The 24,426-nt window shown below is 54.9% G+C and overlaps 10 protein-coding genes across 10 annotated transcripts; 5 read left to right on the top strand and 5 right to left on the bottom strand.

Moving 5' to 3' along the window:
• Positions 1 to 65: 65 nt before the first annotated feature.
• KRP23_11148 (Glutathione S-transferase T1) lies at positions 66 to 734 on the bottom strand (the record flags this gene model as incomplete). The annotated part of the gene is made up of 1 exon (XM_067881671.1): positions 66 to 734. One exon carries the CDS (start codon positions 732 to 734, stop codon positions 66 to 68), a length of 669 nt encoding a protein of 222 aa, XP_067740960.1.
• A 276-nt stretch (positions 735 to 1,010) lies between these two features.
• Positions 1,011 to 2,027, bottom strand: KRP23_11147 (Glutathione S-transferase T1; the record flags this gene model as incomplete). The annotated part of the gene is made up of 4 exons (XM_067881670.1): positions 1,011 to 1,097; positions 1,177 to 1,564; positions 1,633 to 1,783; positions 1,850 to 2,027. The coding sequence occupies 4 exons, from the start codon at positions 2,025 to 2,027 to the stop codon at positions 1,011 to 1,013; spliced, it is 804 nt and encodes a 267-aa protein (XP_067740959.1).
• Positions 2,028 to 4,144: 2,117 nt separating this feature from the next.
• Positions 4,145 to 6,153, bottom strand: KRP23_11146 (uncharacterized protein; the record flags this gene model as incomplete). The annotated part of the gene is made up of 4 exons (XM_067881669.1): positions 4,145 to 4,515; positions 4,582 to 4,732; positions 4,809 to 5,430; positions 5,501 to 6,153. 4 exons carry the CDS (start codon positions 6,151 to 6,153, stop codon positions 4,145 to 4,147), a joined length of 1,797 nt encoding a protein of 598 aa, XP_067740958.1.
• Positions 6,154 to 6,255: 102 nt separating this feature from the next.
• Positions 6,256 to 7,356, top strand: KRP23_11145 (Histone deacetylase-like amidohydrolase; the record flags this gene model as incomplete). The annotated part of the gene is made up of 1 exon (XM_067881668.1): positions 6,256 to 7,356. The coding sequence occupies one exon, from the start codon at positions 6,256 to 6,258 to the stop codon at positions 7,354 to 7,356; it is 1,101 nt and encodes a 366-aa protein (XP_067740957.1).
• A 2,329-nt stretch (positions 7,357 to 9,685) lies between these two features.
• On the top strand, positions 9,686 to 10,279 carry KRP23_11144 (uncharacterized protein; the record flags this gene model as incomplete). Its single annotated transcript, XM_067881667.1, has 1 exon — positions 9,686 to 10,279. One exon carries the CDS (start codon positions 9,686 to 9,688, stop codon positions 10,277 to 10,279), a length of 594 nt encoding a protein of 197 aa, XP_067740956.1.
• A 232-nt stretch (positions 10,280 to 10,511) lies between these two features.
• On the top strand, positions 10,512 to 11,207 carry KRP23_11143 (uncharacterized protein; the record flags this gene model as incomplete). The annotated part of the gene is made up of 1 exon (XM_067881666.1): positions 10,512 to 11,207. One exon carries the CDS (start codon positions 10,512 to 10,514, stop codon positions 11,205 to 11,207), a length of 696 nt encoding a protein of 231 aa, XP_067740955.1.
• Positions 11,208 to 11,782: 575 nt separating this feature from the next.
• Positions 11,783 to 14,489, top strand: KRP23_11142 (uncharacterized protein; the record flags this gene model as incomplete). The annotated part of the gene is made up of 5 exons (XM_067881665.1): positions 11,783 to 11,875; positions 11,952 to 12,020; positions 12,106 to 12,221; positions 12,281 to 12,356; positions 12,453 to 14,489. The coding sequence occupies 5 exons, from the start codon at positions 11,783 to 11,785 to the stop codon at positions 14,487 to 14,489; spliced, it is 2,391 nt and encodes a 796-aa protein (XP_067740954.1).
• A 1,122-nt stretch (positions 14,490 to 15,611) lies between these two features.
• Positions 15,612 to 18,611, top strand: KRP23_11141 (Alanine--tRNA ligase; the record flags this gene model as incomplete). Its single annotated transcript, XM_067881664.1, has 1 exon — positions 15,612 to 18,611. The coding sequence occupies one exon, from the start codon at positions 15,612 to 15,614 to the stop codon at positions 18,609 to 18,611; it is 3,000 nt and encodes a 999-aa protein (XP_067740953.1).
• A 211-nt stretch (positions 18,612 to 18,822) lies between these two features.
• KRP23_11140 (uncharacterized protein) lies at positions 18,823 to 19,437 on the bottom strand (the record flags this gene model as incomplete). Its single annotated transcript, XM_067881662.1, has 1 exon — positions 18,823 to 19,437. One exon carries the CDS (start codon positions 19,435 to 19,437, stop codon positions 18,823 to 18,825), a length of 615 nt encoding a protein of 204 aa, XP_067740952.1.
• A 1,591-nt stretch (positions 19,438 to 21,028) lies between these two features.
• Positions 21,029 to 24,315, bottom strand: KRP23_11139 (cAMP-specific 3',5'-cyclic phosphodiesterase; the record flags this gene model as incomplete). The annotated part of the gene is made up of 3 exons (XM_067881661.1): positions 21,029 to 21,235; positions 21,307 to 24,081; positions 24,295 to 24,315. 3 exons carry the CDS (start codon positions 24,313 to 24,315, stop codon positions 21,029 to 21,031), a joined length of 3,003 nt encoding a protein of 1,000 aa, XP_067740951.1.
• Between the last annotated feature and the right edge of the window lie 111 nt (positions 24,316 to 24,426).

Here is a 24,426-nt window from a genome sequence, read left to right as displayed (position 1 = left end):
TTGACCAGAAGATGACAAGAAGGTAACCAGGTTACGAATGTGTTACTATCGCTCTCTATCGTCGCTTAGGCACTGAGGCCGAACTGCTTGATGAAACCCACGAGCGGCTCGTGGATCTCGTCGTTGAAGGGCTGCGTCTTCATGCGCGCGATCCAGGCCGACACCTTCGGGTACTTGGAGAAGTCGTAGCCCATGAGCTCAAGCTGGTCGATCTCGCAGTAGGCCGTGAAGTCGGCGATGGTGGGCGAGTCGGTATGCGCGATAAAGTCGTTGACCAGGAACGTCTCGAGCAGGGCGAACTCCTTTTCCACGAGCGCGTCTTTGCCGTCCAACGCTGCGAGGTCCTTGGGGGTGGCAGCGTTGAGCTTCTTGGAGATCTCGGGGCGCACGATGTTGATCGTGAAGAGGCGCGTGTTGGTGTGGTGCCAGTGCAGGAACTCGTTCACCTTGGCGCGCACCTTGAGGTCCTTGGGGTACAGGTCCGTGGGGCCGGTCCAGTCGAACTTGTCCCCGAGGTACTGCAGGATGGCCATGCCCTCGGTGAGCACAAAGTCGTCGTCCTTGATGACCGGCACGAGACGGTTGGGGTTGATGGCCTTGAACTCGTCCGACTTGAAGAAGTCGCTGCCGGGGTTCGCGGCCACAAATTCGTGGTCCACGCCCTTGACCTTGAGCACCCATGCCACGGTGCGGGACGGCTGACTGATGAGGTTGGCGTAGAGCTTGAGGGTCATGGTGGTTATTGGAGACTTGGCACGAAAGCGGCGGATTCAGGAATGATGCAAAACTCAGAAAGATCCCTCTCCGTCGGGCTCTCTGCAAGGAGTTCTCGCCCAGCTGTGGAGTTCTTCTCCCTTCCGGCCTGGTCTCTGACCATCGTATGGTCAAGTTGACGCTGCTAGGGGTGCTTACATGACAACAGGATAGGACATTGGTCCCTTTACGCTGGAGGTGTTGACGGTTCATTGATTCATATGCAAGACGTATTCTGTCTCTATGGGTCGCTGAGTCTAAGGTTTGCTGGCGCTGGCGCGGATGCCGACGGTGGTGAGGAACTTGTCGAGGTCCTCGCGCACTTGGTCGTGGAAGGGGATTTGCTGAGGATGAGGAAGAAACGAGTTGATCATGTTGTGTCAGTGACGTCGGAATGGAGAGGGTTAGCACATCCATACGAACCTTCATCCGTGCGATCCAGGCCGTCACCTTGGGGTACTTAGCGAAATCGTACCCCATCATCTCGAGCTGATCGATCTCGCAGTACGCGGCGTAGTCGGCGACTGTGGGCGCGTCCGTGTGAGCGACGTAGTCCTTGGCGAGGAACGTCTCGAGCAGCGCCATCTCCTTCTCAATGAGTGCATCCGCGCTCTCCAGGAAGGTCAAGTCGGTCGCTGAAGCTCGACCTGATGCCTTAGCCGCTGCTGGCCGCAGAATCTGCATCGTGAAGAGTCTGGTGTTGGTGTGGTGCCAGTGCAAGAACTCGTCCACCTTGGCGCGCGTCTGCATGTCTGTCGGGTACAAATCCGTCCAGCCGAACTTGACGGCGACGTACGTGAGAATGGCATTGCTGTGGTCAACAAGAGAGCAGTGTCAGACTACGAACGACCTAATGCATCCGTGTTTCAAGCCGCATACCCTTCGAACAGAGAGAACTCGCCGTCGCGGATCACTGGCACGAGCGCGTTGGGGTTCCACGCCTTGAACTCGTCCGACTTGATGAAGTCTCCCTGGATATCGACGTTCACGAACTCGTAGTCGGCGTCTTTGACCTTCAGAACCCACGCGACTGCGAGCACCACCCGACATCGTTAGGAACCTCTCCAGCTGGCAAAGCAAAGCTGCTGTCTCTCACCTGCGCGACTGGGCTGGCTGACCATGTTGGCGTATAGCTTGAGAGAGCTCGACTTCTTCTCGGGGGACGCAGTAGCGGAGCCGTTGTTGCTGCTGGTCGAACTCTTGCTGGTACGGCGAGTGAACCGTGCTAAGGACGTCGGGAGACTCGGCGGTGTCGGGAAGCTCCAGCCAGCCATGGTGACGTGAATTCCAGTGGGCTTCGTGTGCGCTGGCAGGCTAATCGGATTGTGCTTGTACCTTACCTCAAGAGCGGTGGCATCAACTCCAGCATGTAGAAGACAGCCAGCAGCTCATTCACATCCTAACGTCTCTAGCCTGAAAAGGGGTGTAATGGTCTGCTGGGGCTTTGCAGCGTTACCAAGGGACACTTCCCTATTTGCGGCCGAGACCGCAGACCAGTCCGGACAGAGCCGAAGACCTTCGAGAGCCAGTAAAACTGGCCCCCTTGCCTTGGGTGGGAAGTCCCTCATACTGAGGCCAAGGTAAAAAGGGGGGAGGCCTTCCCTCCACTGCGTGCGCCGCGGGGGCAGCGCAGTGGGCAACCCGAGAGGTGAAGCCTACCGAAAAGTTACGACCCGAGGGGAGGGGGCGTCGGCCGCCGGAGCGTGTCGACCCCCTGAACCATAGCGAATGAATTCCTGCTCTTCTTCGTCCAAGTCCAAGACGCTGTCCCGTTCGCTGCGCCCAAGCCCAGTTCCACGGTAGTGAACTCCTCCGAGACCGTGATGCCCCGTTGAGATCCAGTACCGGACCGTATTTGTAGGAGAACGCATGTCCAGATATCTCTTCGTCCAGTGATGCAGTCAAGGTTCCGCAAGCGCACGTTTTCTTCAAGACCGACATGGAGAGCAATGAATGTTCGTCCCATAAGGAGATGTCAAGATCAGTGTCAAGGCGCAAGCTAGATGGCGTAAAAGCTCCGGGTGAGAACCGGTCGCCCGTGCCCGCCCAATGTCCCCTGTCCCAGTGCGATGCAGTACTCCAACCCATGAGCCACCTTACCATCCGGATCCCATGCGCGTATAACTAACCCCGGACTTGATCAACGAGTCCACGAGACCTCTTTGGAGTGGCCCACCGTGACGTCTGAAGTCCCAAGCCAGCAGAATGAAGCAGCGAGGAGGATGCAAGCGAAGTCATGGTAGATGACGGAAACTCACAGCTTTCAAGCAACGTAGTTATACTATCTGTAGGTAACTAGTTAAATTGAAGTAGCTGACTCTCTCTTAGCGTTACCAAGGGCCACAGCAACACTGTCGAGGTCCAGCGAACTTCTCTGGACCTCGCTGATTGAAGGCAGTCGGAGACGAGGAAAGCACATGAAGATACGAATAAAGCTTTGTTTCTATGTCCACGTGAACGCCAGGGTTGCCCTGGTTCAGCGGATGTTGTGAAGTACTGTACGTCGAAGCCCACGGCAGTGACGGATAGCCATCCAAAACCCGCCACCTCGTCGTGCGCTTGGGCTTCTTGTGCTTGGACTTGGTCGTCGCGCTGACGAGCACTTCGTCATTCACCCTCGAGGCTCAAACGACGCTGCCGTTTCCTATCAGGCCGTCTCGTCAGCGGCACTTCTGCCGTCTTCATGTACTTGCGGTGGTTATGATTCCACTTGCCCCGCATCAACAGCACATGCATGAATAAGGTGAGACTGAGGAGAGCACAGTGTGGACCAATTCAACAGGAACATATAAGGGTTAAATTTGACCTTCCTGTGATCTTCTCATGCACACCTCAACATCACAGTACTATTAATCAATTATCCATGCATTGATTCTTAGTGTTTGTCGATGCGAGAGGGTAGATGTAAGCTAAACCACCGCAAGTACATGAAGATGGCGGTGACGGAGTTACTGGCTGAGAGGTGCCAGACACCGGTGAGGAACACCTTGGTAGAACAAATGCTTTGTTCGTATCTTATCTGTTCAATTCTCCTAAATGATCCCAACCGCAAACTCACAAAGGTGAGTTTTCATGACGGCTTGGCATGGGGGTATGTTTTTGCGAGGTTTAGTAAACGGTCGGGCTCGACATGAAACTACGTTACGCGTTAAAACCCTACCCGAGCAGGCAAGCCGCGAAAATTGCATTAGCTTTACGACCGTCAAGTCTGTGACCATCCCAGGCACCCGACCGTGCTGATCAAATACTAGGACCAAGGACCAAGGTCACGATGGCTCAAAACCTCGCCTTTGTTAAGAACTAGGATCATTCAGGAGTGTAGAATCCATCTGATACGAATAAAGCTTTGTTCTATCAAGGTGTTCATCGTGCCGAAGCAGGGTGCTACATTCTAGCGCTTCCACGTCGTACTCTTGGAGTCTGACAGCTCGTACGGGAACAGCGGCGAGCGAGGCACGACAGACAGTCCGCGGCACGTGAACACCGAGAGTTTGCCCTGCTTCAGCGTCTTTTGTGAAGCTGCTGTGCCGTCGAGGTCCACGGCGGTGACGGAGAGCCATCCGAAGCCCGGTACCTCCAGCTCCGCGATTGTTGTACGCTTGGGCTTCTTGTGCTTGGACTTGGTCGCCACGCTGTCGAGCACGTAGTCCTTCAAGTACACGTTCTGCGAGTGCGTAAGCGGGCCGGTGAAGCTCATGGCGTCAAGGCCACGCGGGGGTGAGAGGATACCACCAGCGTGCTTCACAAACGTGTCCTCGGCACCTGCACGGCAACGAGCAAAGTGTCAGTCGTCGGTCGGGAAATAACGTGAGTTAGTAGCAGACTTACGATCCGTCTTGGTGAGGTGGCCGGGCAGCACGCCGTACCACGACAACAGCAGCAGATTTTTGTCATTCTCGCTTCCAAGCGTCGCGTAGTCGAAACGAGCAAGAGCACCAAGGAATAAACTGCGACCGGGGCGGACACGATAGGTCGTCACCTGAACAAGACAAAGCGAGGTTAGCACAGCCACTATTATTTTAGCAACACCCATCGAGACGCTGGTGTTAACGCACCGGCAGCTGTTTGGCTGGAAACACGTCTTTCAGTTTGGCGGCGCCATCAAGTGCAAGCACTTCCACAAGCTTCTGTCGCTTCGTGTCGGTAATCAAGCCGGGGGTATCTAGGATGTTGAAGACCTCGTTGCGCACCATAACAGGCAGATACTGGACGGCCAGTGTCGTGCCGGGCAGCGGTGAAGTGGTCATCTGTCGGTCCTCCTCTGCGCTCGTCTCAATCATCTCCGGGTCTTCTCCTGGAGCAACATAAAGTTCTCCATGCGGAGTGACGACGCTGGTTTCACCCTCGAGCGATTCTTCCTTCTCCCTGCCAGCATTCGCCTCAGCCAGCAACTCGTCGTCAATGTTGAGCATCGTGGCTGTCTCGTCGTTCTCCAGCTCCGACAGCGGCACCTCCGCCATCTTCATGTACTTGCGGTGGTTGTGCTGCCACTTGCGATCCACCAGATGTGACAGGAATGAGTTGAGGAACGTGGATTTGCCCACGTTTGCCGCGCCAACAACACAAATGTCCCGGCCCTGTCGGTACTTGGCCACGTCCTCCACAATCTCCTTCATGCCAATGCGCTTCATGGCACTGATCAAGTAGATGGAGATCAAGTTGTCAATCCCGGCCTCCCTACAGCAACAAACCACCACCTGTCATCAGTCTCCAGCACCAAACCTCCCATCCACGACACCACTCATACTTTGCCTCCTGCTTGATCCTCCTCATGAGACGTCGAATGCCCGACTTGGTAGGCACCAAGTCTCCCTTATTCACCACGAGCATCACTGGTTTCTTGCCAAAGATGTGGCGCGCCTTGGGCAGCAGACTGCCCGAGATGTCGAGGATGTCCACGAGCTGGATCATGAGCATGTCCTTGCTGCGCAGCTCCAGGACCCGCTTCTCGTACTCCTGGTACGGCATTTTGGTGTCCGAGATCTTTCCGTACTGCGTCATCTGGAAACAGCGCTCACAGCGCAGCCGTCTGAGGTCCTTGAGCTCGTGCACGTTGTTCAGCAGCTGCTTGGGGAAGTAGCCGACGCGCTGAGGCTCCTCGTACTGCAGATCGATGCCGCAACCGCTGCAAGTCCACTGCTCCATGAGTGATACGTGATTTAGGATCTGCTCCACGCTCAGCTTTGGTTTCTCAGCGGCGTCAGCGGCATGGGACAATGTGGGAGCCTTGGACGAATCGGTCGATGAGCAATTGCGAAGCCCACAGAGCGAAGTGGGCGGCGGTAGAGGCATCCACGTGTGTGCAGATAGCGCAGCTACATGTTGACGGGCGCGTAGACGCTGTCCAGCGCTCAGGAATCCGCGCGAGCTGCGCGACACTAGCGCACGCATCGACAGCATCGCCGCCAATGAAAATATGCCGGTGATGGTCGATTATGTAATTGTTACGTAATGTTGTGTGTCCCACTTGAACCAAGCAATCTTGAAGCGTGGCGGCTGGTGATGAAGGTGGGCTACGTGTACGACGAGCGGTACTTGTGGCACAGGCCATGGAGCACGCAGTACTCGGCGTTGGTCGAGCCGTTCCGCCACTGGGAGTCTCCGGAGACCAAGCGCCGGTTCCACTCGCTGCTGGCGGTGTCGGGTCTGTTGGACCAACTGACAGTCGTCAAACCTCAAGTGGCCACGAACGCGCAATTGGAGCGAGTGCACACGCGTCGGTATTTGGAAGAGCTGGAGCGACTCTCCGCACGGGAAGAAGGTGGCAATGCCGGGGAGGAAGCTCCGTTCTCGCAGTTCGCCTTGGACATTGCGCGACTGTCGGCGGGAGGGGTCCTCGCGGCTGCAGACGCTGTGATGGACGGCCAGGTGGACACTGCCTATGCTCTTACACGTCCACCTGGACATCACGCGGTGGCAGACAGGGGAATGGGCTTCTGTCTACTGAACAATGTAGCCATTACAGCCAAGCACTTGTTGTCCTCTTATCCTGCGCAGATTAACAAGATCGCTATTGTGGACTATGATGTCCACCATGGCAACGGAACGCAGGAAGCCTTCTACGAGGACGATCGGGTACTGTTTGTGTCGCTGCACCAAGCGAATAATTACCCGGCAGATAGTGGGGCGGTGGACGAGAGAGGAGAGGGACGAGGAGAAGGATTCAACATTAACCTGCCACTGCCGCCGGGGTCTGGATCGGGTGCCTACGAGTACACGTTCAAGAAGGTGGTGATCCCAGCGCTCAACAGATTTAAACCGGATTTTGTGCTGGTGTCGTCGGGGTTCGATGCGTCGTATGCGGATCCGTTGGCGGCCATGATTCTGAGCAGCAGCGTGTTTCGATTCATGGCTCGTGAATTGGTCGAGGCAGCTAAGCGACTGTGCAGCGGGCGGATTGTGTTTGCCCACGAAGGGGGATATTCGGAAACGTATGTTCCTTTTTGCGGTGCTGCGGTGATTGAGGAGTTGCTGGGTATTCGGGACAATGCGAAGCAGATTAAGGACCCGTTCCTAAGCGCAGTAGAGCGGTGGGGGTACCAGGAGCTGCAAGAGCACCAGAAGAAGGTTGTGGACGGTGTTGTGGACTCCGAAAAACTGTAGTGAAACAAGTATTAGCCACCAGAGTCAGACAGGCCCTGACTGGTCAAATACGGCATATCATTCTGAGGTGGGGAGCTCCAACCACGCTTTCGTACAGCGTAGTTAATAGTTCCTACCATGCGCACGATCAGTGCCTTCAGTGTGTCGGGGCGAAGTTGTGCACGCTCGACGTTGCCTACGAACGTCTTCACGAGATATCGCCACATAGCTGAGGAAGAGACCGCTATTTTTCATTCGTGAGTTTGGACGAGAATGCCAACTTTGATGAATTTCACCACTTGAGCACCGGAGTCGAGATGTCCTCCGAAAACGAAGTCTCAAACTCTGTGGCTGTGAGACGGTCAACTACCTGAACTGCAAGTGTCTAGTGGAGAGCATCAAACAGGTCGCCATCACCGTCTTGGTGCAGGGACCTGTGTTCCACCAGACGAATCCACTCCTTCGCCAACCGAGGAGCCAGCAGACTCCGATCATGGGAATGGTAGCGTTCATTCAGCTTTTTGATAGCAGTCGCGCACAGACCAACGTGTCCACCAGTCATCACTTTTACATGCTCGTAGAATACGCTTTCCAACGCTTGCGAACCCTTTGAGCCACTTCTTCACATACTCTTGGATTTCGCCTGAACTAAAGTTCAAATACTCAATGCCGAGCACCCAATCGTGAGAATTTTCAACAGGGCAGATAAGCTCAGCGTATCCGGGATCAGAGTTGAAAGTGGCAAACATCAAGACACTGAAGTTTGCCGCCGAGAACATCCCCAACGAGGTTCCAAAAAGAGCTAGACTCTCTGAGAGGGGTCTCAAGACCGGACTTGTTGTACATCATCTGCACCTCATCCAACACGAAATACACCGTAAATCATTCGGATCCACGCTTCACGGCTTCACACCACTCAATATCACACACTCGCTCGAATCCGTTCTCAAATGTATCGGACAACTCGACCACCGACAGATTTGCAACCAGCACCTTTCTCTGCTGGAGCTCGGCTCTATTCACCAACTCGTGACTCGCCAACGCTGCCAGATAGATTTTACCTGTCTTGGGCGGACCCTGGATCAGCAAGACGTGGTTTTCATCAAGTCAGCTGATCGTATTCTTGATCACATCGCTCTGAAGAAGCGTTCCCTCATCATCGAGATCGACGCTTGTTCCTTGGAATACGTCTGCGCCGAACCAAAATACGTCCGTGTGTGCTGCTTGCTCCGTCTAAACGGGAGTCGAAGGAGCGTCAAGAAGATGCGATGGAAGCTCCACCAGCACGTGGATCTCATTCTCTCCGAGCCCAACATCCGAGCCAAAGTAGGCTAGGTCTGCAAGAGCTCACGAAGGCTGCATCGCTTCATATGAGGTGCCGGCTTCTCGTAGTTGTTTATCGCCCAGAAATTTGGACCCCCCCCCCCGTTTTTCCTCGCTAAGGAGAGCTTCAAGTCGCTAGTAGAAAATTTGTGTTCACGGCTGTACGCTAGTGTGTAGAAAATTTCCTCTTGTAGCATGCTCACTTCAGCATTACACGCGATCTTCACGGAAATATTCCTTCCGGGTCTACCAGGCACACCCGAAGTGATTGCATTCTTGATCGAGTACTAAATGGCTGTTGAGCCAGACAAATATTTTCAAGTCCTTCATCCTTTTCAGTAATTTTGAAACACTAGAGAAATCGATCAAAGCTGCCACGCCTCTGCTTTGGCTGTCGTAACTATTGTCGTTTTGTTGATATTGGCAGACGAATAAGCTGATTCTTCATCCTGCACAGTACTTAATCATGTCGGACGCTTGAGTTGTGTGTCGCCAAGACCATAGTACCCGTGTTCCACATCGCTGAAAACCCGGTGGTGTAACTTTGGAGAAACTAAAACCACGTGCATATCAATGCCTTGCGTTACTGAAACGCGTTTTTTCTTCTGATCCCAAGCAGCGATTGATCAACGATTGAGCCACAAACATCATTCGTGCCACCCAAGGTGTGCTGGAAGGGAGCATTTTCCTGTTCCTTGTACATGTAGTGCTTGCTGAAATCTCTGCTCAACCTCGGCAAATACTGTTGCTCTTCAATTGCCGTTTCAATCCCTGGTGCTTTGCAACGCGAATTGAGGTTGGTTGGGTTCACCCACCGGTTTCAGCTTGAAGAATCGACGATGTCAAGTGGAAGTTCTGCACTGGGTCCAAACGGCAGACTCATTTGTGCCTCGTTTGCCTTCGGTGGCTATACGGCACGCTTCCGGGACACCCAGGCGCGAGGGTCCCAGCAAGAGCCTTCATTTCCGGTTTCTCCCTCAAGCCCTCAACACCTCCACAACTACAAGCCCTCGCCATCATCTCCGCCATGGATCTGTCCACCATCCCATTCGATGTGCCGGTGATTTTGCATCAAGTACGCAAGAAGAAGAACCTGCAAAACCCCGTCGGGACGCAGAAGGCTCGCTGCCTGGCAGACAACCGGGACGTGTACGAACAAATGATCTTGCATCGCCAGGCCAACGACAAGGTCGCGATCCAGTCGGTACACAATGGTTGCTACCTCCACGTCCGCACAGACGGTGCGTGCTACTTTGACTCGCAAGAGATCACTGAGAGAGGGCTCTTCACCTTGGAGACAGACTCAACCTGCTCCATCTTTTTCGTGTCGAACTACATGGGGAACGTCCTTCACTGCAACGACGAAAACATCGCCAGGTGCGGGAATAAGAATCGCCAGGCTTGGGAGGAGTGGAGGATCCTGGAGCCTCGCGCAACGCCTACCCCCCTGGTGCGTCAAGCGCTGTCCGTTCAAGATCGCATGCACCTGACCGTGGAGTTGGCGAAATGCGGCAAGTCGGTGGACGAGATCGAGCAGATCGTGACGCGGCTGTTTGATGCCCCAGCGGCGACGACTTCGAGCTCGGCTTCACCGTATGCTGTTCCTGTTCACAAAGTGTAAGATCTTTGAGCAATCGAGGGGCTGTCGTAGCATACGATCTTGCACGATTTAATTCTCGAAGTGACAGAGCAACAAGCACGTTCCTTTGTTTGCTGCAACGCACCCACTTTAGAGAGATCTTTACACTTGGGCCTCCATCACTCAGTCACGGACCACTCAGCTTCCTAGTGTATTGTATTTTCCTTTGAGTACATGTTGCCAAGTGAGTCCCAACCACTCGTTTTGAAGCCAAATGCATCTCTCGGACTTCGCTTTCGTGCTCATATTCTACTTCTCATTCCCCGATTTCTCCTGCCACCTCCACATACCGCCAACCATGGATCTGTCGGAGATTCCCTTCGACGTGCCTGTGGTTATCCACTCAATTCGCATGCAGACAAACCTGCAAAACCCTCTCGGGTCCAAAAAGTCTCGCTGTCTGACCGACAACCGCGACGTGTACGAGCAGCTCATGCTGCGTCGTGTCCGTGACGACAAAGTGGCCATCCAGTCAGTTCGCAACGGCCGCTTCCTGCAAGTTCGCTCTTCAGGAGAATGCGTCTTCGACCCGAAAGAGCCTGGCGAGTGGGAGCTCTTCACCATGGAGACCGACTCGGATTGCGCGCTCTACTTCGTGTCGTGTCACACCGGCAACGTCCTTCAGTGCGACGATGGCAATGCTGCCAAGTGTGCAAACCAGAATCGTCTAGAATGGGAGGCGTGGAGGATCCTGGAACCCCGCGCCACTACTGGCATCAATCAACTGCAGCGTCGTTCAGACCGACGTTTCGTTCTTGAAGGAAAAGACCGCCGGGAGTTCATTCTGGAGCTTGCGAGGTGCGGTAAAACACCAGATGAGATTGAGAAGATCGTGATGACGATGTTCGATTCTCCAGCAGAGACGGACACTGCACCCTCCGCCGTTGCCGTCCTGGTCGACAAGGAGTAAGCGCGTTGCACACCCCAGTGAGTCGTTGTAATTCGCCCAGATTCTAGTAGGACGTACGCGAACCACCGGAAGATTTCACTATGTCGACGCGAGAACGAGTCGGTTAGCTTCGTAGTCCGCGTCTAGTTCATCCATCTTCAATTGAACACTGCTTGGATATTCTTGCCATTGTTGCAGTGCGTCCTCCAACACCAGGCTCCATGCTCAACGTCTCGACCAGCAGGAGTGGTGCTCTCGTCATAAGATTGTCGGAATGATGCGAACCCTTTCGACATGGTCCGCCACGGCAGATCACGCAGCTGAGACGCCGACTGCAGACAGAGGCAGGTGAGATACACAATCACATTCTGAAGCGGGTAGAGCAGTGAGGTGGCGCGTACCAGCCGCTTCATCCCCGGCAGCACCGCCAGCCCCTACTCAGGCGACATATTACCTGTATTACTCCGATGTCATCCCCAATCCATCGGTCAATTCCCGTCCATCAGAATGAAGGTCACTCTTGTTGAAGTTTCCCATTCTAGAGTTGGTGTGGTGTACATTGATGTGGTGTACACTTTTTCGCCAAGCCCATCATAATGACTGCAACATCCGCGACCGTCACTCTGAAACGTTGCGAAATGGACCGCCTGCAGCAGGAGCTGGCGGCGCTGCCGGGGATGGAGCGGCTGGTACGCACCACCTCGCTGCTCTATCTGCTTCAGTATGTGGCTGTATAGCTCACCTGTGTGTGTGGGTGCGTTGCAGTCGGCGTCTCAGGTGCGCGATCTGCCGTGGCGAACCAAGGAGCGGGCGCTCATCGCGCTCTTCCGAGAGGTCTTTTGCACTCATGTTCTAGGCATCTGCAGCTGTATGCCATTGGCTAAAATCCTCCATGTGGGTGTACTGTCGCCTGCCGCAGCAAGTTTCGTCGCGGGCGGTGGCCGAGGAGCTGCAGGGCAAGAGTAGAGACCGAAGACTGGAGCGCAAGGCGGACAAACTGCTGGATGACGTGTGCGTGGACTGCTGTGCTCCTGGGTAAGAACTGTATACGGTTACTAAGAGCGAAAGGGGTGTGCTGGTGCTGGTGTCTGTAGAGACCGGGATGCGGCGAGGAAGAAGGAGGAGAGCTTTCGGGCCGTCTTCATGCAGGTGGCGGCTGCCGAGCTCGCGGTACGCTGCTTTCTTGGCCGCAATCGAGTAGAGAAGCTGTTGTGTGGCTTATTGTGGATGGTTGTGTAGCTCATTGTGGGTGATATGCTGTTGTAGAGACTGGGAGCGCCAGCGCTGATCTCGTGGCAGAAGTTGGTGTTTGACAATGACTGCTGTGCCCAGGCGTTTCGACTGCTGCTGACGAGGATCAAGTCGTCACGACGCAGTGCTGCTTCTGGAGTTAGCACTAATAGTTCGTCGTTGCTGGCGGCGAGGTATGCTGCGGGAGGGTCACGGCAGGGAAGACGGCGAGAAAGCGACAATAATGCACAGGAGGACAACGAACGTCGAGACTGGGATAGCGACTGCATCGAAAAGGAATCGCATGATGAACCGGAAGAGCGCACCCGGTTCCCTCCGTTGAAGCAGACTGAAGTGCCGTCGCGTCGTACACCCGCTACTAAAAAGACAGGGAGCAGTATTCTTTCTCAGTCAACCTCTGCACGCATAAGCGCGGGGCTAGGATGGAACTCTGACACTACTGTCGAGGCATCTCCTGATGACGATGAAAGCAACAACTTCGTCGCGCATGAGTCTACTGAGTATCGTCCAAAACGTACAAGCAACCGACAACCTGGAGTTGGCATTTCAATTGAGCGGACGTTGCCTAGCAAGCAGCCGTCCAACTTTGCAGCGAAATTCAAGAAGAACCAGGTACAGGCATTGCAAGAGGAGAACATTGCGTTAGCGAGCGAGAATGCCAAGTTGCGTGAGGAAATCAAGCAAATGGAAGCATTGAACGCTGTGCTTCAGAACGACAACTCGAACGACAGTCTGCTCGATGTCCATCCCGCCGCGTTGGAGTTTTCTCATCGACGAATGAGACTGCTACAAGCACAGAATTTGCAGCTTCAGCGACAAGTTCATCTGTTGCAAGATGCAATGTTCGCGCACGAAAATGCTGAAACAAGCTTGATATCTGCGTTGAACCACTGGCGCGATGTGATCAATGCTGGACGAGAAGAAGCTGAGGCTGCCGGCGCCGACCAGAAGGCGACTGCTGAACCAGAGGAGACTGGCGATCGTCCGTCGATCAAATGGATGTTGGCTGTTCCGGGAAAGTTGGTGAGCGAACTGGAGCGCGTAGAGGGTCAAATACGAGCTGCAGCAAATGCTGCAAACGCCTGTTTTGAAACAAAGCTTCGTGTGAGCAATTTGTCAGCGTCGTTCATGCGCGATGAGGATACGACATTGAAGCTTGGCGAGATTTACGGTCGAGCGCCGTCTAGTTTGGCCCACCTGCGGGTCGAGAGGGTGAAGCATCTAGAGGAAGCGCTTGCGTGTGTCGCAGCAGAGCTGGACGAACTGAGCGTGCAAGTGTTGCAACACTCCCCACCAAAGGTTTCTACTATCGATCCAGTCCACTCGTCTGCTTACGAGCTCAGTAAAAGTGTGCGAGAGTTAGTGCTCGAGGTTGGTGCATTTGGTGTTGTGGTACCGACGTCGACGTCGACTGCCGCGGTGTCGCGAATCAGCGTTGACACAGCAAGCGATGGCGAACATATTACAGCACTTGACGTCGTGAAGGCGCTATCGTCAGCTTCCGGCGTGGCTAGGGGGCCTGCGGGTGCCAAAGAACGCGAGAAGCAAGCAAAAGTGATGCTGAAACAGCTACATGCTAGATACACCGCCATGGAGAGCGATGTCGCAGCTTGTCGGAGAGAGGCAACATACTGGCGGACAGCGTGGCAAACTCAGGATGACATTCTCAGGCGGCTAGCTAAGCGTGTGCGTCATCTTGGAGAGAAGAAGGTAGAGTGGTGCCAGCACTACCTCGTAGCTCCCATGGCCAACACTTCTGAAGTGTTCACATCATTTCGACAAGCGTATGACGAGAACACCAGTCGACAGAATCCGTACTTGCCCTTGCTGGTAGAGACGTTGAGCATGGAGCACCCGATGTTGGAGGACGCACTGCAACAGTGGCAAGAATATTCAAGCAGTGTTCAATTGAAGATGGATGAATTAGTTACAGACTATGAAGCCAACCGACTCTTACTCGCGTCGACACCTACGTTGCGTCACACGTCATACAATGCGTACAGCGATGGCACCCTCCCGAGTGTGAGTGAACACGTGCCTGTGGTTCACTGAGATCCAATAGCTGCAATGGCTTGAAAATGAGTGATCGAGGCATTTTTTGTACCAGGACTAGGAAGAAGCCGTGCTGATGGATATCTGTTGGTAGACACAACAGCAAGCTGAAACGAGAGTGAATACTGGGAAGTACTTTGTTTCGCATCACAATATGCATGTGCAGCAGCTCTTCCGTCACCGACGAGTCTCACCTTCTAGCTTTCAGTGTCGATCACAAGTTGTGGGGCAACTTGGACAGAAAATTCATACTCGAAGTGGTGAGGGGTTTGCACGTAAGTTGCAAACACTAAGACTCGAATGTTCATCGACTTGTTGCCGAGAAGGTCCATGACGAGGCCCCAAAATGTGCTGCAGTGCTTCCTCGGGGACTCCCATCCAGTTCTTGTGTAAGGCAACTGCATATCACCCACCACAAGATACACTGTATCACCGCGAGGCCGATGGCCAAAAGAAGATATCACTTCATTCGATGCCACTCTTTTGGTTGAATCCTTTCTCAAACGTTTGCCCACAGCCGCCCCGCGCATTGAAAAACTTGCAACCAGCGTCTTTTTCTTTTTCTGAGGGAGTCATTCGTTATACTCGAGCGTTCCCTTCACCAGTTTACAGCTCGTCAACGCTGCCAACGAAGTTCGACCTGCTATTGGCGTGGAGAACCCTTAGCTAGCACGACATGATATTTGTCGAGTCGATCGATCGCCTTCGTGGTCAAGTTATCCTGCTGTAGCATGTTGTCTGAGTCGACACCATCTTCACCATCAAGTGCAAGTACGTTTTAGGAGTTACTGGACCCGGATTAATAATCACAAATCATCGACGCTCCACAAGGTGGTAGTGGTTCTCACTCCTTATCAACAACAACGACAACGACAACGACGGAGCGTCGCCGTGCTTATGTAGTGTCAACCTATGCTGGCCTCGCAAGTTCCAGAATGTAGTCCTGGGCAAGTGATGAAATCGCCGGCAGTCATTACGATAGGCTTGGTGTTGTGGACACTAAATACCTTGACCCAGTTTCATCCAATCACCGCAGCAATCTATTCCAGCGAATCAGCGTGGAGCTCGCCCTTGTGGATCGCTGGCCGGCATCATTCCGCATTCTCAAGCAGCAGGGGAAACATGAGCGGACTAGAGAGCAAGGTGGCGTCGCAGGAGCAGGCCGTGGCGGCCTCGGATGTGCGCGTAGAGGCGCTGGAGAGCCAGGTGGCGGCGCTGTCGCCCTTCTCGGTGGAGAACTGGCCGGCCGCGCGCATCCGCAAGACGTTTGTCGAGTTCTTCGAGCAGCAGCCGCAGCTGCCGCACACGTTCTACCGGTCGTGCCCCGTGGTGCCGTTGGACGATCCGACACTGCTGTTCATCAACGCGGGCATGAACCAGTACAAGCCCATCTTCTTGGGCCAGGTGGACCCGGCGCACCCCATGGCCAAGCTTGAGCGCGCCTGCAACTCGCAGAAGTGCATCCGCGCCGGAGGCAAGCACAACGACCTGGATGACGTGGGCAAGGACGTGTACCACCACACGTTCTTCGAAATGCTGGGCAACTGGAGCTTCGGCGACTACTTCAAGCACGAGGCCGTGCGCATGAGCTTCACGCTGTTGACTCAAGTTTTCGGTATCGACAAGGATCGACTGTACGCCACGTACTTTGGCGGCGACGAGTCCCAGGGCCTGCCCTCGGACGAGGAGACACGCCAGATCTGGCTCAACTACCTGCCCGCCGAGCGCGTGCTACCCTTCGGTTGCGAGGACAACTTCTGGGAGATGGGGGATGTCGGCCCGTGCGGCCCCTGCACGGAGATCCACTACGACCGAATCGGCAACCGCGACGCGGCCGATCTCGTGAACGCGGACGTGCCCGACGTCATTGAGATCTGGAACAATGTGTTCATCCAGTTCAACCGCGAGCAGGACGGTAAGCTCGTGCCGCTCCCCCACAAGCACGTGGATACCGGTATGGGCTTCGAGCGCCTGGCCTCGATCCTGCAGGGCAAGGACTCGAACTACGACACGGATGTGTTCACGCCCCTATTCGCGGCCATCCAGAAGGCCACCAAGGCCGCCCCGTACACGGGCAAGCTGGGCAAGGAGGACCCGGAGATGAAGGACATGGCGTACCGCGTCGTGGCCGACCACGTGCGCACGCTCACGTTCGCTATCACGGACGGAGCTGTGCCCAGCAACGACGGCCGCGGCTACGTGCTGCGTCGTATTCTGCGTCGTGCCGTGCGCTACGGCCAGCAGTTCCTGAACGCGCCGAGCGGCTTCATCACGCAGCTGGTGCCGGTGGTAGTGAACATGCTGGGCGACGCTTTCCCGGAGCTGCGCACGAAGCAGAAGGAGGTCGAGGAGATCATCCTGGACGAGGAGAAGTCGTTCGGACGCACCCTGAACAAGGGCATTGAGCGTTTCAAGAAGATTGCGCAGGGCATTCGCGAGGCCAACGTCGGCTCTGACAAGGCGCTCGTCGTACCTGGCGAGGACGCCTTCTTCCTGTACGATTCGATGGGTTTCCCGATCGATCTGACGGAGATCATGGCCGAGGAGGAGGGCATGACTGTGGATATTAAGGGGTACGAGGAGTGCATGCGCTTGCAGAGCGAGCGTTCCAAGATGGACCGCAAGAAGGGAGGCAGCAACGGCGCCCGCCCGCTTGTGTTGGAGGCTCGTGAGACCAGCGCCCTTGTTGGAAAGCACATTAGCGCCACAGACGACATGGCTAAGTACGACTGGAACGTCAAGACTTCGGCGAAGGTGGTGGGGATCTTCACAACCACTGAATCCAGCTCGGACTTTGTGGACGAGGTGAAGGCTGGCGACTTTGAGCGCGTGGGTGTCATCCTCGACAAGACCCCATTCTACGCGCAGGCCGGTGGCCAGATCTACGACACGGGTGTGCTGAGTACTGCCAACTTCAAGCTTGACGTGGACTCGGTGGAGTCGTACGCTGGTTACGTGCTGCACATGGGCCCGATTGCGTCCGGCTCGATCAAGGTTGGCGACGCTGTGGAATGCCAGGTGGATTACGTTCGCCGTAGCAAGGTCGCCCCCAACCACACCATGACGCACGTGCTTAACTTCGCGCTGCGCAAGGTGCTGGGCACGACGGTGGACCAGCGTGGTTCCCTTGTGGACGAGTCGCGCCTGCGTTTCGACTTCACGAACAACAAGGCACTGAAGCCTAACCAGCTAGCGGAAGTGGAGGCCATTTGCGACGACATCATCAAGCAGCAGCTGGAGGTATACACGCAGGACTCGGCTCAGGCGGAGGCCAAGCGTATCCAGGGCTTGCGTGCCGTGTTCGGCGAGACGTACCCGGACTTCGTTCGCGTCGTCTCGATCGGCCAGCCCATCGCCCCAATGCTCGAAGACCCTGAGAACAGCAGCTGGAGCAACTTCTCCGTTGAGTTCTGCGGTGGCACTCACCTGAAGAACACGAAGGAGGCCAAGAAGTTTGTCCTGTACGAGGAAGGTGCCATTGCTAAGGGCATCCGTCGTGTGTCGGCTTACACGTGCGACCTGGCCGTCGAGGCCGAGGAGCGTGGCGCCAAGCTGCAGGCGGAGCTGGACGCGGTCGACAAGCTGGACGGCAACGAGTTTGTGGAGAGCGTGTCGGCTTTCAAGCCTGTGTTGGACCAGGCTCTCATCTCACTGCCGTTGAAGGACAACCTCCGCAAGCAGGTGGACGGTCTCGTGAACCGCGTGAAGAAGATCAAGAAGGAGGCTGCGGCTGCTCGTGCCGCGAACGGCGTCCGTGATGCCACTGCTGAGGCCACGAAGGCCAAGGAGGCTGGCCAGGAGATTCTCGTCGTCAAGTTGGACGTCGGCACGGACTCCAAGCTGGGCCGTGAGATGCTGGAGGCCATGACCAAGATCCTTCCGACCGGCAGCTTCATGGTCTTCAGCACGGACTCGGACGCCAACAAGACGGCGGCGTTCACGCAGGTGAGCCAGGAGCACGTGGCCTCCAAGCAGCTGGACGCGCGTAAGTGGGTGAACCACGCCATGGCTGCGATGAAGGGCAAGGGTGGCGGCAAGGATGCCCTGAACGCGACGGGCCAGGCCAAGACAGTGGAGAAGGTCGACGAGGCGGTGGCACTCGCCAAGGCGTTCATCCAGTAAAGCAAGGGCGACGTCGTGACGCTCTCTACTGGTAGGTGGTCGGTATGCCATGGGCTTGTTATTCCTGCCTACAACCTGGTGAAGTCACGGCCACAGATGAACCGCGATGGTAACTTTGAAATGCATGTCCATGGTTTTTATTGAGATTTCACATGTGTTAATTTCGTAGGCTACGAGCTACAGGTTCCAGCTTCTCGAATGCTCAACGATCTTACGCCTTGTCGACAGGGACCGCATACGCCGACGTCGAGCTTAAGGTCGCCGCCGCTGGGGCGTCAAACAGCCGCGTCACGATCTGCTCGATCTCGTCCGCTGACTTGCCATACTTGACGAGCACCAGCACGAAATCTTGACGCTCTCGGCCGACAAGCGCGTGGGTTTTGTCAGGTGCAGCTTGCTCTTGGCGGTTGGTAACTCCCACACGCGGCTCCAGGATCCTCCAGGCCTCGAAGCCGCGACGGTTGTGGTTGGCACACTTGACGACGTTGTTGTCGTCGCACTGGAGGACTTTCCCCGTGTGGCACGAGACCAAGTAGAGACATCCGGTCGAGTCTGTCTCTACGGTGAAGAGCTCCGAGTGGCCAGGTTCCTTAGCGACGAAGATGCATTCTCCAGACGCGAGGACTTGCAGACAGCGGCCGTTGTGGGCCGCCTTGAGTGAGATCTTGTCGCCTTGGACGCGACGCAACGTGAGCTGCTCGTACAGGTCGCGGTTGTCTACGAGACAGCGAGCAAGGTTCGACCCGACGGGGTTTTGCAGGTTTGAGCCCTTGCGTACAGACTGGAGGATGATAGGCACGTCGAATGGCACATTCGAGAGATCCATGGTCGCCGGTGTTGTGGATCTTGGGAAGTGACGATTCGTACTGGGAACAGGGCTAAGATTATCGACGCGCCTAACATTCCTACGAAGCAGCTCTAGATTGTAAATGAAAGATAATGATACGGTTTATTCCAGTGCATCTTGAGAAAGAGACTTCAAATTCGGGCTCCAGGATCCTCCACGCCTCCCTATCTTGACGTTGAGGTTTGTGAAATGATGTCATTTTAGCACTAAAAAAATATGTCTGGCACGACACGAAGTAGAGTGCGATCCTCGTCGATCACCAAGATGAATAGCTCCCATGCGGCTATGATAACAACTCTTGTCATATCATCGCCTGCAGAGCATTCCCCGTGTGTCACGATATGAAGAAACAGGGGCAGCAATCTGCGTTCGTCTCCATCGTGAAAAGTTCTTGTTCACTGCCCAGCTTTTTCGAGTCGAAGACGCAGCTTCCTGTCGTACTGACCTGAAGGAAATGTCCGTTGTGCGTCGACTCGATTGACACCTTGCCATCTAGGACGTGACGCAGAATAATACGCTTAAGTATGTTTCCAGTCAGCGGGCCTTCTTACTTCCAACTGGGTTTTGCGTCGAACAGATATCCGACAGATACGTAAGACGAGTCGTCTTGAGCGTGGCAAAACTATTCAATCACGTGAACATTCTCTGAAAAACGCTACAATAAACGTTCACACTGCCATCAATTAGAACTGAAATGTATTCTGCCTTCTACTCCTTCACTATAGAAATGACATGCGCCGCGCTTCGACTTGACTTTCCAGTTGGTGTCAAACATTCGCGTCACGATTCGTTCAATCTCGCCCGGGGTTTTCCCGCACTTGACCAGCTCCAAGATAAAGTTTCGGCGCTCTTTTCCAGCGAGGACGTGGCGTGGATTCATTCCAAACTGAGCCAGCTCGGTTCTAGCTCTAGGCTCCACGATTCTCCATGACCCCCAGAAGTACAGATTATCGTTTGGGCTCTTCACGACACCGTTGCCAGCACACTGGAGAACAGTTCCTGTATGACAGGATATAAAGTGTAGGGTGCCATCCGCGTCACTTTCCAAGCTGAAGAACTGCCACTGGCCATCATCTTTCGGGTCGAACACGCAACTACCAGTCGTCGAAACCTGAAGAAATCGGCCGCTGTGTACGGATTGGATGGCGACTCTGCGGTCCCGCACAGAATGCAGGATAATGTGCCCGTAGACGTCGCGGTTATCTACAAGACAGCGTGCTTTTCTCGACCCAGGAGGGTTTTGCAGGTTTTTCTGCATGTGCACCGACTGTAGAATTACAGGTACGCCGTACGGAAGAGCCATGAAGCAGAAATTACTTCGAAGTGATGAAGGCTTAGCGAAAAACTGAAAATGACGAAGAATTTGGCGTCACGTACTTTCGATCTCGTGCTGTCACTGTTGTGCAATGGGTATCAGTCATAGTCTAGGCAAAGTTGAAAGAAAGGATGTGGATTGCGAAGTGGAGCGGGTTGGGCTATGCTAAACTAATGCCTACTACAAAGAGGTCGAACGGGTGCCCAGAGTCGTACAGGCCTCCCTCTCCGCCAAAACGCAGCCGTCCTACAAGGTCTATAATGGCACCTGAACCTTGTCATTCATGAACACTTCGGTCTTGATGGCCACGATGGACGAGAGTTGCCTGCGGTCGGCCTCTTTCCATAAGGTATAGTTCTGCTTAGCTATGTTGTGAATGGCGCCGAACTCGGACGCGAATATAACTTGTGCGACCGTATCGTAGAAAGGAAGTACGATGAACTCGAAGAAACCAACTTGGTTCTGCACAAATACAGCACGAATATGTTAGCGGTGGAGGATTCAAGTTGCTTCGTGAGACAGAGTAACCATACCTTTGCGCTGTTCTCCGAGTGTCGGTCCATGAAAGGTGAAATGTCCGAATTGTTGGCGCGCTCGTTGTCGCCCTGCAGGAAAAACTCCTCAATGATCAACGCTGACCAGATCACGTGCAGCTTGCGCTTCTTAGCAGCATGACCAATGTCGGCGCACTTGATGACTACCTTCATAATCATCATTGGATCTGTTACCGGCTTCGGAGCAGGCATGGGCCCCCCCAAACTAGTGCCACTTCCACCAGCAGGGATAGCTGTAGCTTCCTGAAGCAGCAAGGCTTTGAGGTTTCCGACTAGCTGCAGGTGCATGGACAAATCGGTACTGAGAACCATCTCGATAATGGCCTTCCGGATTTCTCGGTACGGCTTGTCCTTCATGCGCCCGAAGATATCGCAGAGCGGGTTGCGCATGATGAAGAATGTTTCTGCTAAGTGCATGCTCTCCAGGATGCTGCGGTCATTGTATTGGAGAGCCAAGTCGTGCTTGGCCTTGATAAGGTAGTTGTTGGACTTGCCTGGGTGGCGGAAGTCGTGGATAGCTGCTGCCACAAGTGCCGCGTAGAACTCAAGATTGGTGAGAGTATCTCGGATCTGGCCGTCAGCCAGAGTTGTGATGAGGAAATTCACTGAATTCACGACGTCGGCGGCGTGGCTGCTGTTGTGGTACGGGTTGGCAAGGTACCCGTCGTCCAGCACATACAAAAAGTTGCGCAGCACGACGCGGTCGACACGAAATTCTTCGTGCAGCTCATGCAGCTCGAACAGTGCAGCAGTCACGTACATGAGTGGCCGGTTGCCGGTTTGCTCTGCAATCTGGAGGGTGTCCAAGTCCCAGCCATCTTGTTGGATGCGATGTTTTACTCTCGATAAGGTCTGGTCCTCCCACGTCGGCATGTCCGCCAGTGGAGCAATGACCATCGAACCAGCGATCCCTCCGGCCCCAACGCCTAAACCATCCTTGTAGCTCCTGCGATTGTCGCTGTTCGAGTTGGAATGGGAACTGTGCGACATTGCCACACCGGAGCGAGTGGTGTCAGCGTAGTCCTTCCGCGCCAGCACCGAGAGGGCCCAGTTTTTCGTGTCATTATCCACCTCCTTCTCGGACTTCATCTGCGCGCTGATGTCGGGCACGAACAGATTCTGGTCCAGACGTGCAAGGTTGCGCACGATTGCCATGCCGCGCTGCGTATCCTCATCGCTCAAGTCAACGGCGTCAAGGAACGACTTGAGCTCGGCCAGCAGAGCGTGGAGTGGTGATGTCAGGTCCAAGTTGAAGTCATTGTCACGCTGCGCTAGCTCCTGTTTCAACGTTCGGTTCTCTTCAGCGATCAAATTCTTCTCGCGGGTGGCCTTCTCAGCCTCGAGCTCGACAGCCCAAACGTGCAGGAAGTCCTGACGCACTACACGGTCAACGTCTCGGTTGCGCAGGAGCATCGCCGCAGTAAACACGATGGGGAAGCAGATGACCAGGACGCGGTTCATGTTAAATGGCGTCGAATCCGTAACCGGGTAGAAGACGAAGGTGAGGGCCATGTAGCTGGCGGTAGTGATGAGACCAACCAACGCGAAGTGCAGCGTGTCGATGCGTAGCAGGGGAACGAACACGTAAATCATGATCAACCGGAGCAAATTGATGTTCATGGTGGCTGAGGGCAGCAAAATCTCCTTAGTGTACGCCTGCAAGACCTCCGCTCGTGTTCCTGAAATTGACTTGAACTCCCAGTCGCTGCGCGTTGTGCTGTTCACGTAGTAAATGTGCGGGTCATCACTGTTCGAAATACTAAGCTCGTCCAGCATAATGTCGACGTCCTTGGACACGTAGTTGTACCATTCCGTGAGCATGGAGAACATCCCGCCAGCGATAATCGAGAAGCTCCAGCACAGCAGAATTAGTGTGTACAGTCGCTGGAATTGCACTTCGTAGGCGCGCCGTCGGCTGACGTAGACCAAGACTGGAATTGGTAGGATGGGGATAAACACCAGCAAGAAGTACCGAAAGCTCTGCGCGCGAACACTCGAGTCATGTGAAAGCAGGTTGGACAGGTTGGAGCCCGTGAACACGAGGTACATGAGGAAGAAAATCAACGCGATGCGCGATGACCGTGCCGAGTTCTCCCGTGCAAAGGTGACCTGGTATAACTTTTCAAGGCGTGGCTCGTTCACAAACGTGCTGGTCACGGGGTGGAACTTGACTTCCACGGGAGTTTTCTTGGTCTGCGCTACATAAACCGAATCCGTGAGGGGGTAAATGCGCGATATGCGCTGGTTCGCGCGGTCCTGGTTCAACGCCGTGTGGATGGCTTCCGATCCATGATGGCCACCGTGATAAATTGTTGTTCGTATCGGCGCACTGCCACCGCCAGGAGCGGCATCCTGTTTCTTAGCTGGATCCCCTAGAAAAAGCGAAGTCACGGTCTTCTGCGTGCCCGGCGCCACGGCCTTGGGCGCCGAGCGCTCGTCCTCCTTCCCACCTATCTTCGATCCTCGCGTCGTGACGGATGCGATGCGCACAACCTGCCCTGCAGGTGAGCTCTTCTTCCTCCGCCCACGGAGCGTGCCGGGCTCGTCTCTCGCTCGCTGTCTGCTGTCCGCGCTCCTGCCACTATCCGACCGATGCGAGAACTTTTGCACGCGGTTGCGGTCGTCCTCCCCAGTCCCCAACAACTGTTGCAGCCTGGACGGCGTTTGCGATGTTTGCGACTCGGTCGAGTGGGGCAACGAGTTGGAGAAGGAGAGCAGCCTCCGGAAGTTGCGCGACGAAACCAGCGCTCCGACCTGACGGGGACGAAGCAAGTCTCCCCACGACCGCCTACTCTGCTACTTCTCGGACGCCTCGTCGGACGTGGAAGCAAGAACGGAACCGCGGACTGCAGCTGAGCTTGCACCAACTTCGTTCCTGACTACGGGGCAACACGACAGGATCACGTCTCCATATACAGCGGCAGGCGAGAGTTATTGTTGTCCGATAGGCTTGGTGGCGAAACGGACCTCCCGCAGCTTGGTCTGCATGGACGCCTATAATTAGGGAGCGAATCTGACAAGTTTCTTTCTATTGCTAGCTGCATGATGGAGGCGAGACAAGAGCAACAAGCCGAGCGAGATAAACAAGTACACCACCAC

Source organism: Phytophthora ramorum (assembly GCF_020800215.1).
Source record: "Phytophthora ramorum isolate Pr-102 chromosome Unknown Phyram_PR-102_s0011, whole genome shotgun sequence".
In the NCBI taxonomy this organism is placed as follows: Eukaryota; Oomycota; class Peronosporomycetes; order Peronosporales; family Peronosporaceae; genus Phytophthora; species Phytophthora ramorum.
Note: the sequence above shows the minus strand (reverse complement) of the source record. Positions and strands in the feature narration are given on the sequence as shown.